Source organism: Syngnathoides biaculeatus, chromosome 2 (assembly GCF_019802595.1).
Source record: "Syngnathoides biaculeatus isolate LvHL_M chromosome 2, ASM1980259v1, whole genome shotgun sequence".
NCBI lineage: Eukaryota > Metazoa > Chordata > Actinopteri > Syngnathiformes > Syngnathidae > Syngnathoides > Syngnathoides biaculeatus.
The window spans coordinates 28,300,071-28,312,860 of record NC_084641.1 but is presented as its reverse complement, the minus strand read 5'-3'; the positions used below and the strand labels follow the sequence as shown (position 1 = coordinate 28,312,860).

Below are 12,790 nucleotides of genomic sequence, written 5' to 3'. Positions count from 1 at the left end.
GGTCAGAGTCAAAGCATCTGTAGGGTGTGTGGTGAGCAGTAGTTCTTTTGATTCAGACAAGACACCACCCCCTTAAAACAGTCTAATTTCAGCCAGGGCTGGCTTTATTTCTTGATATTTTGGGTGTTTCAGAAGAGCGCTTCACAGCCATGTTTAAGTGTATCGAAGGTCCTCAATGCACCTTTTTGCTCATGTTGTAAATTTTTTTTATGCAGAATTCAAATCTGAAATCCGTTATGAAGGAAACATTTAACATTTTTCGATTGTCGGCAAAAAGTGATCGCACATTGCCGAATTCGCCGAAAAAAGATGAAAACAAAGCAGAAACAGCCGAGTAGGAACGTGACGTCAAAGCCGGTGTCAACTATGCCGAGCGTTGGAATACATTGTAAGAACGACGATTAATTTTCCGATATTTCGAGAGGTGAACACTATTCTGAAGGGTCCCGCGAAGACTGTGAAGAATGCGAGTTTTATAAAGGCGTTAAAGGTTATCTATTTGAGCCAGTTAGACAGCACACACGTTCAAATGCAGAAGAAATGGCTGGCCATGGAGAAAGTTCCGAGCACGCAGGGAGCAGGATATGCCTCGTGTTGGAAACAAAGACTGGTAAGCATTTGTAAAGTTCTTGTTTGGTTTAGTTAGTCATAAACTGATAAATAGTAAAGGCTTCAATATCCTGAATGTATATATAAAGTTTTCTGTCTTGTTTTAAAATTAGGCACACGCCGTGTAGGTACGCGACAACTCGGCTGTTCATTATACAGCGCGATGGATCTGCCTGTGCTTGTATGACAAACTATCTGCAGTACGATGTGTTTACCTGTCGTGACGTCAGAGTTCAGCCACACGTGTTTTTCAGACACGGGAAACGAGATCAAAGTTCGTGGACCTACATTCATAAACGCTTTTTTGGTAAAAACATCGTAAAGGTTATGCATTTTATGATACAGTTGAACATATTTTTTCGTCTAGATCAGATCATTTGTTAGAAATGAGGCATTCCATACACTTTAAGAGCCCTCGGAACAGTTGCATTTTGAAAACAACGCGCGATATGTGTCTCCTTTTCTTCAAAAACAAACTGTCACTAGTAGATAATGGGATGAATGAAAGTACTGTAGTGCCAAGCCTACTAACCCTAACTACTTTGAAACTATGAGATTGCGTTTTACCACAGTACTGTATATCTATGATTGTTCATGGACTTTGTTGCTGCTGGACTTGCCATTGTTTTGGGTGGTTGTGCATCCCTATTAGAAGCTTTTAATTACTGTAAAGTTTGTGCTGTTCTTACATATCTGAGAGAAACTTTTCACCGGAATTCTCATGACAACGGAACCTAAAGCCCAAAGCTGGCTTTTTTTTAAATTTGCATTTATACAACCTTTATTTCAAAGAATAAACCACCGTAATCCATGACTGCAAATAGCTCAAAATGAGTGTTGGATAACTCTGTTTCTTTTGCTCGTCCTTATTAAGGTCGCGGGAGCTGGAGCTTATCCCAGCTGACACTGAGTGAACAAAAATGCCTGTATGGTGAATAAAAGTTTCATGATAGCTGCAGTTTGACCCTGGAAAAGATTTATTACTAGTTTTATCATGTCCTGGAGGAGGTCACCAGCGTCCCAGGGCAGATTGTGTGTGTGTTTTTTTTTGTTTGTTTTTTTTTTAACGTTTAAATGATCGACTGGAAATTGTGCTGAGAACATGTTGCATGTGGACTTGACAATTTTTCCAGAGGGCATGCTGCCGTGATGCTTTTATTGGTCACAATGACAGCAACACTTTTAAATTCTCCAACAGGAAGTAGCTTAATCGATCAAGTATTTATTTGGTTACATTAGTCACTATCTCTTTTCACTAATTTTCAGCAACAGCCGAACCAAGAAGGTCCACTGAAGACGGTTGTCATCCAGGAAAGAAGGCTCCATGTAGGGGTTCACAATGGCTGGTGTTTCATTGATAAACCTCAAATAATCGTGTTGGAGCCCATCTCCTCGGGGATCAAAGGGCGAGTGGATGGCGTCTCCAAAACAAGCACTCAGACCAAGGACAGGTGAGCAGGACTTTAACATAACAACACGCATTATTCCTTTCTCATGCTTATTGCTGTACAATCATTTAACAATATTTACCGTAATTTCCGGCCTACAGAGCGCACCTGATTATAAGCCTCACTCGGTACATTTGTAGAGGAAATACCATTTGGTATATACATTAGCTGCACCTGTGTAAAAGCCTCAAGTGCACACTTTGAAACATGAGATACTTACAAAGAAAGATGGTACACAGAAAGAGTTTCCAAAGTTTTAATACTTTAGCTTTGCTTAACATAGCAACAACACGGTAGCACGAACAGGGCTGGTTAAGAAAAAAAAAAACAATAATGGTAAAAAAAAACAGCCACGGAAGCTACACAGTAGCAACACAGTAGCACAGCACTAACGGACGGTTAAAAAAAAATCACTGAGATGCAGCAGCAACACACTAGCGTGATTTTAAAGGTAGCGCAGCACTAACAGGGCCGATTAAAAAAAAAAAAAAAAAACATACTGGTAAAAATTAATGCGACATGCACCAACATGCTAGCGCAGGGCTAGGGCAACACTAACAAGGCCGGTTAGGAAAAAAACACACCGGGTAAAAGTCATTTCATCGGCACATATTCTACCGGTCTCACTTTTACCTTTTCCACTTGAGTGCCCCTTGTGGCCATTGGAAAAAAAATGCACAAATTAGCCGCTTGGCCACATAATCGCAGGGTTGAAAGCGTGTGGAAAAAGTCACGGCTTATTGGCCGGAAATTACGGTAATAATTTTATGAAGTGGGTTCAAAAAGATGCCAGCCATTGCGTGTCTTTGTAGCTGGGACTTCAACATGTTCATTTTGATTATTTATTTGCAGGAATATAAAACAATCAAACTTTCAGAACATCAAGTGACAGCCGACTTTTGTTTGTTATCCTCTCAATAAGTGATTGGGCCACATGACTTTCTGCGGTCTGGAGTAAAAAGGCAAACTTTGCTTGACGCTGCCCCCCAAAAGTACTCTCTCGCCTATGTAGTACGCAAAGTGTGAATGGCAAATGGCAAGCGTGGGAGGACACGTCTTATTTAATTGATTGTTTGTGCGTGATCGCTGGTTTGTTTCTTTTTCTTCGCTTCATTTTGTGCTTCTGTGTGCACGTATGTGCACACATGCATTCACATGGTCATGGTCTCAGCTCTGCAGCATCATCCGTGCCCCAGACTCTGGGCCTTCGCAGCAACCTGGAGGTCAGGCTGATTAATCATCAGTCCATAGCTGTTGTCTTCCAGCTGGAGTACGTCTTCTCTGCTCCAATTGGCCGAGAGACAATGGTAAGTGGGATTAAAAAAAAAAAAAAAAAAAAAACACATTTGACACACACATGCATGTGCACGCAACACATACACACAACCTGAATCACAATCAAAATATTTTTTTTTGTCTTTGAAAGGTACTTTCACAACTTTTAAGTCCAATGGTGCAAAATAAAATGGCTATTGTAATAATTGGGACATGAAAATAAACAAGTCCAAAACAATACATTCAATTTTAGAAAATAAATGATGATAAAAGATTTGATGCAACTTGTAAACACAAGTCTGACTACTGACTACTAATAAAAATGTAAAAATGATTGACTTACTTAAAAAAAAAATGCAAAACATACTGGATATTTATTTATACATTTGTTGCACAGACTTAATAATCTTCATGTGAGAAAAGGCTGACAGGTAAATAAGTGGAGCCGTGTGATGCAGTCAAGGAAGTCGCATGTTTCCTCATGTTGAGGTATTTTTCTTCTCTGCGTAGGTTCCAACACTATCCACGAGCCCTAGGTTTAAAATGAATGTCATCGTCATTTTGTAGTGTCAATCTCTCATCCTCCACTCCAGATGAGTTCATATGAAACGGTGTTGCAATTTGTAATGGGAGTAAACCAATGTCAGCAACTTACATGAATATTGCGACTGGCCCCGATAAAGCCAGTGGCATTTGAGTTCTTCAACCTTTCTATTTCACAGTTCATTTTTCAGTGGTAGGTCACAGATGTAGCTTTTATGAACTGTCTGAAAATTCAGCTGCACATTTCCCCTCTTCAAAATAGCAGTGCTAGAGTTGCCGAGGGTGAGGGGGGGGGGGGGGGTTCTTGTAAATTTCTGAATCTAATTATTTTTTGTGGCACAGTTGAGACAAGTGATCGAGGAGGAGCCCATCAAGCTTTGTCATGGATCCAAATTTACTGTATATGCTGATGAATATGTGATTTTACAGTTGCAGTCTGTGGTACTGACCCACCAGATCCGGCAAACAGATCTCATGTGGCAAAAAAAACATTATCAGTTTGCATGCAACAGACGTAGACGACTGCCTGCAGAACTGGAGTTAAATTTTATTCCAAACAAAATCAACTTTTGTACAATCTTTGTGTCGGATCTGATACATTGTGCAAGTGCAATTATGAAGATGTCCAATGATTGTTTAATTTACCTCATAAAGCAGAGAGCATTAAAATGAGTAGCGGTCCGCATCATCCTGGAATTGCTTGCCGAAATTCTGTTGTCTAGGTGAGCAAAGAAATGCTCTCGCACCACATTTAACTTCAACAACGTGACATTCTTGGGCCTGAACCTTTGATGAGGTTACAGATTGAGCACTTAGGTTGTGTGAATCATTTCTGCCTTGTGTGGGAGGGCGAGCGTTTGTGCCGCTGTGTGCTTGTGTTGACAACATTGACGCCCGAAATCACACTTCACAGCGTCGGCCGACTGCAGAAAATGTCATGTCACTCAGCTACCTCGAAAAGTGTGATGGGACGATGTCAAATCCGTCACCAGTGTGCCAAACGTTTTCTCATCTTTTAGGCATAATGGGTACTGAGCTGAGGTGTGCCTTAGTGGCCGATAACAGCACTTCTCCCAGCTTCAAACCCCTTTTCTCAGTTAGCGCTAGACTAGCTCTAATAGTCGCTCCTACCTCTTCAAATGCCAATCAAGCCCTTCTTGAAGTGTGTTTTTAAACCTCAACTTTGACACAATATAGCTTTTGCTTTTGTATTCTCGGAAAGGCAACAATGCTCTCTGGCCATTCACTGAGTGTATTGCAAGGCTACTCAGCCAAATTCCAGTTGCTTCTATAATGGACGTGATTATTGGCTGCTCGCTCTGATTTGTGAGTGCTGTGTAGCTTTGAATGGAGATGCGACTCATAAAAAAAAATTGAAAATTGCACTGTAAATCTCAACCAAGGCTGAAGAACAGCTCAAAATATATATTTTCGGAATAGAGTAGCCTGTAATGACCCATCAAATCTAAATAATATCAGATTAGTGTACAATGTAGTGGCTTTATTGTCACTGTAAAGTACATTGCCCCAAACTAGGAAGTGTTACATCTTTTGTGCCATAAAAAAAAAAAAAACAATCATATACTGTAGCAACAAAAGCAACTGGTCACAGCATTGAATAGGTTGGAAGCTTTCTTTCACCCAGACGCTTCCAGGTTTTGTGGAAAACCGTCTGCTTCAAAATGGTATATGCATTAAAGTAATGTATAATAATGTTATAATGTTGTTATAATGTAATGTTGATACCCTCCTGACATGATATTAGGTGCGCTTACACAATGTCAGCCACACTAAAACGGAAACCTCTTTGCAAGATTTGTCGGGAAAGTTCCACAAATGGTGTTATAATAGATTCAGGTGTCTTTATTTTGTAAAATACCAGATTTATTTTTTATTTTTTCTCCCATAGTCATCTATATATGAACAAAGGCTTGATATATTTTTTGTGTGTTTTGAAGCAATATAGGAAACGAGTTTCACTTTTTGAAACATTATTGAAATCTGTTCTTCGATATTCAATTTTTTTGCCACATACAGATCTTTTTTTGAAAAAAAAAATATTCATGGGAAGGTGTATTTCCATACTTCCATTCAAAAAGTCAAACTTTCATAGATGTTAACTTACCGTAATTTCTAGCCAACAGAGCGCACCTGATTATAAGCCTCCCCTAGGACATTTGTAAAGGAAATACCACTTGGTACATACATAAGCCGCACCTGTGTAAAAGGCGCAAGTCCCATATTGAAATGCGAGATATTTACAAAGAAAGATGGTACACAAAGTGTTTTTAAAGTTTTAATACCTTAGGTTAGCTTCACATAGCAATAACACGGAAGCAGAAACTGGGCTAATTAAAGGGGAAAAAAAAACCATACTGGTAAAAATCACTGAGACATGGCAGTAACACAGACTAGTGCAGCACTAACAGGGCTGGTTAAAGAAAAAAAAAAATACCGGTAAAAGTCACTTCCTCGGCACATATATTCCACCGGTGTCACTCTTACATTTTCCGCTCGATTGCCCCCTTGCGGTCATTAGAAAAAAATGCACAAAGTAGCCGCATCACCGCATAGGCCGCAGGGTTGAAAGCGTGTGGGGGGGGAAAAAGTCGCGGCTTATAGGCCGGAAATTACGGTAACTGTGCCAAGGAGAAGGACTGGACTGTTGACCGGTTGGTCCAAGGACTTCTTGACGAAAGTAAAGTGTGCCTTTCATTTGGGAATCATTCAATCATGACTTTGTTTGAAATTCACAAATTGACTGCCCTGTTCATGACAGGTTTCCTCTGTGACTTGAGATGTTTTTTTTTTTTTTGTGCATCTGGACTGGCTCTCATGTCCCCACCAAAGTCGACAAATAAATGAAAATATTTTATCCTTTCAGGTCAAAGTGTTAGATATGCTCCGTGCACCAGCTGTGTGAATTTGTCACTGTCGCGTGAGTCAATGTTTTCCGAGCGTCACGCTGCTTCTGTCCAATTGCCCTCGCTCCGCGAGCGCTTGACGGTGCGTGTCAATTATGTCATGCAATAGAGTCACACTCTATGTGGTCTTATTCAGGAGAACGAGGCTAATTGTTGTCTGCCTTGCTCATGGTGGCGCGCATTAGATCATCACTAATGGAACCCTGGATCAATGATGAATGGTGGCAGGAGGTATTCCTGGCCTATGCCTTTTTGTCCTTTTGCCAAGAAACAATTTGCCAAGGGGTACAGGGGTGGGCGCATTCATCCAAATTTCTGACAAAGGGGATGAGTGACTGCCTGCAGGTCGCAATTGTAACCGACCGTGTACGGGGGGCAGGAAGAATCCACCGTTCCTTTGTTTTTCCCCCTAAGAAATGGAAATTGATCCGTTCCACAGTTCCAATTTCCTTTAAGTAACACTTCAGCCTAGTCAATCGCTGCATACATAAGTGCAAAAGGTTTTTAACTTGTCAAGACCACTTTTTTTTCTTTTTTTTTTTTTTTTTTTTTTTAGTTCTGTCGACTTCATTACCGTTATCTGTTTTGGTGTCCAATCCCTGTGAAAGGGTACGTAGCAAAAAGGACAAACAAAATGCCGTCCGCTATATGGATTGAGGAGAAAGTGATCTACTGAAGCCGAACAGTTTTGCTCGTTTTTCTTTCAACTTTGGTGTGAATTTCAAGTTGTTTGATTTGGATTCCGAGGGTCCACTTTTTAGCATTCCTGTCTTTAGTGCTCGAGAGACTACCGAGCACTCAATTCCTTCCTCGAAAAGTAATTCACAGCCCTTTTGAGCTCTTTTCCAACACCAAACTTGCATGAGACACTTTTTGGCGCAGGTCATTTGGCTCATTTATTTCAGCAAAAAAACATGAATGAATGCTCCTGCCAAGTATGTCTTATGTTCACCTTCAGCCCTGACTGGACATGAAGACTGGGACAGTCAATTACTGAACATCTGAGGAAGTGTAACAATTATTTTGTGACCTTTTAAACCCTTTTAATTTAACGACAGCAAAACAACACAAACAAAAGTTGATCATCAGTAAGCAGAACACTGGAGCCTTTTTGTTGTCCTACCTTATTTCAGTCTGGTTTGACAAATGACAACTCCAAGTCAGTTCAACTCCAAGGTGACAACAGAACATAATTTTAATATACAGGGACTCCTCGGTCTACGACTGAGATCCGCTCCTACAGTAGCGACTTAACTCGAATTTCGACTTGAGTCGGATTCCACCATTAAAGTCAGAATTTACATCAAAATTCTTCGTATAAAAAAACCAATTATATTTGAAATAAACAAGATGATGTACTTCGCATTACTGCTGGGATGTGGATGGAGAAGAAGAAGGAGAGGCTGTGCTTAGCTATTGCCAAGGAACCTGGTCCCAATCCATAACGTAAGTAGCGTCTCCATCTACACAAGTGTCAAAGAACCTTGTCTTGTGATCATTGTATCCAACATAGGAACGCAACCCTTCACATGCGCTAAAATACGGGCTTCGTCTTTAATAATTGCCGCCACGGTTGACCGATTGAAGCTTTGGCGGTGTTGGTGTCTCTCCTTTCTCCAATCTTTTTATGATCTTGAACTTTCTTTCCATGGTAATGAATTTTCTTATGGCTGCAGAAGCAGTGCTAAAAGACACAAATTTCTTTGGGGTCGTAATGTCTAAATAGGAGGGCGAAAAATGCAAAGATACTCCCAGTGCACAAACAAGGACAAGCGTTACCCAGACAAAATGGCGGCCCGGGGACAGGCGTTGTAAAGTCGAAACGTCTCAGGTCGAGACCGTCTTAATCTGAGGACTCCCTGTGATTGAGAGGGATTTGCGGAATGAATCTGTAAGAAAAGTATTGCTGCAGACATTTGCTCTCAAGGCAAATATAAAAATTATATCTGCTAAAAGTTTTTTTCCACAAATGGTAGAAAAGTGACACTGCCATTCAACAAAATTCAGGGGAAAAAAAAATAGATTCAAATTTTTTTCATTAGAACAAAAGAAAAAAAAAAGAGGTCAAATGATGGAAGATAATGTTTTCAGAGGTTCTTCATATTTATTTATATTATTTATTATAATTATTCAGATTTACGTGTAACAGCCTCCTGAATTATGTGGTTGAATTAAATAATGGCATGCTAATTTTGCCAGGCAAGGGAAATGTCTCTTCCAAGTACAATTAACTGTATAGTGTACATATTGCAATACTTGGAGCAAAAAAAAAAAACACCTCGTCGATACAAATGTGATGTCAAAAAACGTTTTTTTGTTGGGGGGGGGGGATTCGTTGATTAATTATATAAACGTAAATGCTTTTAAAGCTTTCTTCGCCCTGTGTTTTTCCTCAACAAATAGCTGCAATCGATTTGATGGGCACACTGGTGGATGTGGAGGCGGAGGCAGTAACACGGCGAGCGGCTGAGATTATTCAAGGGGTTGGTGGACAGCTTCTCCTCTGGGCCACATCAACTCTTGTTTGGGTTTTAATTGGCTGCTGACAGATACGTGCTGTTTGGATTCTGCTGTGTTCTTGCCATTTTTTCCAGAAGTATTTGCAGTATGTTCGTAGTGGTGTGTGTAAATACTTCGGCGTCTGTGTGCCCAGATATCGGAGAGGGGGGGGGGGGGGATCCAGATATTAATGATGTTTGCAGAGTGAATAACGTGCTCATTAAGATACCGTTGACTATGATTACACAACTATCTTTTTCCCGGTTTTCTTGACCACATATCGCACTACGGCCACTGCGAACCCCTCCCACCGGCACTGACCTCATATTCAAAGAAAACTGTTATATTTAGTTTGTCTCTGATGTGAAATGCCACGTAAATGTTAATTAAATGTTAATCAAACAGCTTAAGCACGGTAATGTCATCAGGATTTGGAAGTGTTATATTGAGTTGATTTGTGGCTCATTCTCCGGCGGTTAGTCCTACCTCAGGGCACGAGTTTTCCCTCTCGCGCATCAAGAAGAAAAGTTGAGTTACAAGGCAAGGGGAGGGCGACGTATATATGCCGCAGAGACAATATTTCGCCTGCCTAATTAAAATGAATGTCAGCTCTCCCCCCACAGTGCAGTACATCAATCTCCCCTCTCGATAGGGCCAGAGTGAGTCGTACCCTGTCACGGTCTGCCAGCAGTGCCATCTTTCTCCAGACGGATGCAACCCCCCCCCCCCCAAGCTAGAGAGACAGCGGTGATAATGTTTGCACATCGAATGGCTGCTTTGTGGACGGCCACCTCAAATTGACGCAGCGCTCGCACACTCTGGAGGAGCTTAAATCCCGACTTGAATGATAATGGCAGTTGTGCAAAGTGGCTCGTGGCATTTTAGAACCATCCGAGGCTTCGACATCTGGTGGAGAAATCGGTTTACACTGTTAATTGTCAATCCGCTATCCCACCTTTGGTTGCCCAGTGACTGTGCTTCGGACCAGAACGCAGAGTTGAAGAAAGAGCTCTAATGTCGATCATTTTTGTTCTTCAGGGCCTTCATGTTTGTCTCAAGCCTTCTGTTATTTTGCATGTCAAATTTACTCCTTTTTTTTTAATAATTGCCTTGTTCTTTTTTAAAATGTATACAGTATTTTTAAATAGAAACAAACTATATATCTTCTTCTTCTTTTCCTTTCGGCTTGTCCCGTTAGGGGTCGCCACACCACATTTGTTGGGCACAGTTTTACGCCGGATGCCCTTCCTGACGCAACCCCTCTGCATTTAGCCGGGGGAGAGAAGCTTACAGCACCTGATACACAACAAAAAAATGATAACTAATGTTCAAACTGATAACTGTTTTTAGCAAATAACCCTTTACTTAGAATTTTATGGCTGCAACAAATTAAACTTCTCTAACTTCAACATACAGTACTCGTTTGAGCCCAGGGTTCGGCATTGTTCAAATTTGAGCAATTCCAGTCCAAATTCTGGTTCCAAACAATTCTCAATTCTTATTACTAACCTTAAACTATTTAAATTTTATTGTATGAAAAATAATACTTTGAACGTGAAAGAATTAAATTACTGGTTTGAGTACCTGGGAGCATGAATCCCCCAGATGTTTTATGTATCCATCCATCCATCCATCCATTATCTACCACTTTTCCGGGTCGGGTCGCGGGGGAAGTAGCTTCAGCAGGGATACCCAGACTTCCCTTTCCCCAGCGCTTCCGGAGGGATCCCGAGGCGTTCCCGAGCCAGCCGAGAGACTTAGTCTCTCCAGCGTGTCCTGGGTCATCCTCGGGGTCTCTTTCCGGTGGGACGTGCCCGGAACACCTCACCAGGGAGGCGTCCGGGAGGCATCCGAATCAGATGCCCCAGCCACCTCATCTGGCTCCTCTCAATGCCGAGAAGTAGCGGCTCGACACTGAGCCCCTCCCGGATGACCGTTCTCTAAGGGAGAGCCCGGACACCCTGAGGAGGAAACTCATTTCGGCCGCTTAAGAAAAACTGATTTGTTCTAGATGGGCAACATTATTTCTAATTTGTATTTTCAGTTGTTTTCGTATTGTATTTCAAGATTATCCCAAAAACTTGTCAGTGTGTATAATGAATGAAGTGAAAACATTAAACACGCCTTGCTAGAGCGTCTCCTTGAAGCGGCGTTCGAACGCAAGGTCTAATTTTCCCCAGCACAGTACGGCCTGCTGGGTTCACATGGACTGCTCATGCAGATGGATGAAAAATGTGAATGGTTTCGTGCTCTTAAGTTAATGATCTCGGCGCGTGTACGCTTCCTCCCTCCAGGGCTTTTCACTGTGGAGAGTACGAGTACAGTCGTAGGAGCTTTGGGTTGGCGCCTGCTGCAGGCTTCCGAGCTGAAATAATGACTTGAAGAACCCAACAGACATGCGGTGATAGTAATAACTGTCAGGCCTCGTTTCCCATCAGTGCTCACATTCGGCTAATTTGGGATTAATTCACGATGTGTTCTAGGAAACCCTTCATTTTTTTCCTCACGCAAAGCCATCTAACCGCAACATTTTCTGATTTGGGAAAAACAAAAGATGCATCCAGCTCTACTCCCGAAAAGTTCTATATTTCACATCAGTGGTGTCACTTTCATGTGTAGGAAGAAGTCATACTTGCTCCTGAAAGTGATGGCGAATATTTGACTTTTTATGACTTTCCCACTGTTCCTCCCATTGTCAGGGATAATGGAGTTTGAGCTGTATAAGGTTTGGGATTCACAATCTTGTCACTTTTGGATGATTTTGCTCCATTTTCCCACTGTCCTTTATGTCCCCTCCCCCTTACGTTTGATGATTACTTTTTTTTTTTTTGGCTCTGGGTGACAGACATGAGGTCTTTATTTCCAGCCCGCCATCGGTATGAAACGTAGTTATTTATCTAGGTATGCTGCAACATTGTATTTTACATCTCCAAAGGTTGCTGGGTTCTTCCCCTCGCAAATGTTTTTATATTTTTTGGGGGCCTGTCGGAGCAATTACGCATGCAGTGACATTGCCTGTTATTGTTTTCAGTGCCACCTTCTGAGAAATTTGGTGCTTCCTTGTTTTTGCCGTTGGCTACTGTATCTGCTCCGATTCCTCTGCAAGTGCACTATTAAAACGAGATTCTACTTTCTTTGCCATGTAAAAATGTATTCTGTGGCACTCAGGTCAATAGTCAATTTATTTTGTGGAAACTGGCTATTGATCATTTTCTAGCCAACGTGTAATGACCATCAACCAACCTGGTTTAAAGCATATAACTCAAATGGGAACTTCTGTCATTCTAAATATCAGCCTGAAAAACCAAGAGAAAAAAATCATATGGTTGGAAAAAATTCCATCGCCTAATAGTTGATCTGTAATGTGTTTCGATCCAGAACTATGTTTTGCCACAGAAAATTCATTAATTCACTTTCCATTTAGCTTATCCTCACTTGGGTCGCGGGCGAACTGGAGCATTTCCCATGTGACAAATATAAAGAAATAACCAT

The 12,790-nt window shown here is 41.3% G+C and overlaps 1 protein-coding gene across 6 annotated transcripts in view; it reads left to right on the top strand.

The window, feature by feature from the left end:
• Positions 1 to 12,790, top strand: part of nphp4 (nephronophthisis 4) — a 182,956-nt gene that overhangs the window by 67,103 nt on the left and 103,063 nt on the right. For all 6 annotated transcript variants that reach the window (XM_061845009.1, XM_061845041.1, XM_061845033.1 and 3 more), the window contains 2 exons: positions 1,876 to 2,060; positions 3,229 to 3,364. In XM_061845009.1, the coding sequence (XP_061700993.1) occupies positions 1,876 to 2,060; positions 3,229 to 3,364 (321 nt within the window). The remainder of the gene's footprint in view (positions 1 to 1,875; positions 2,061 to 3,228; positions 3,365 to 12,790) is intronic.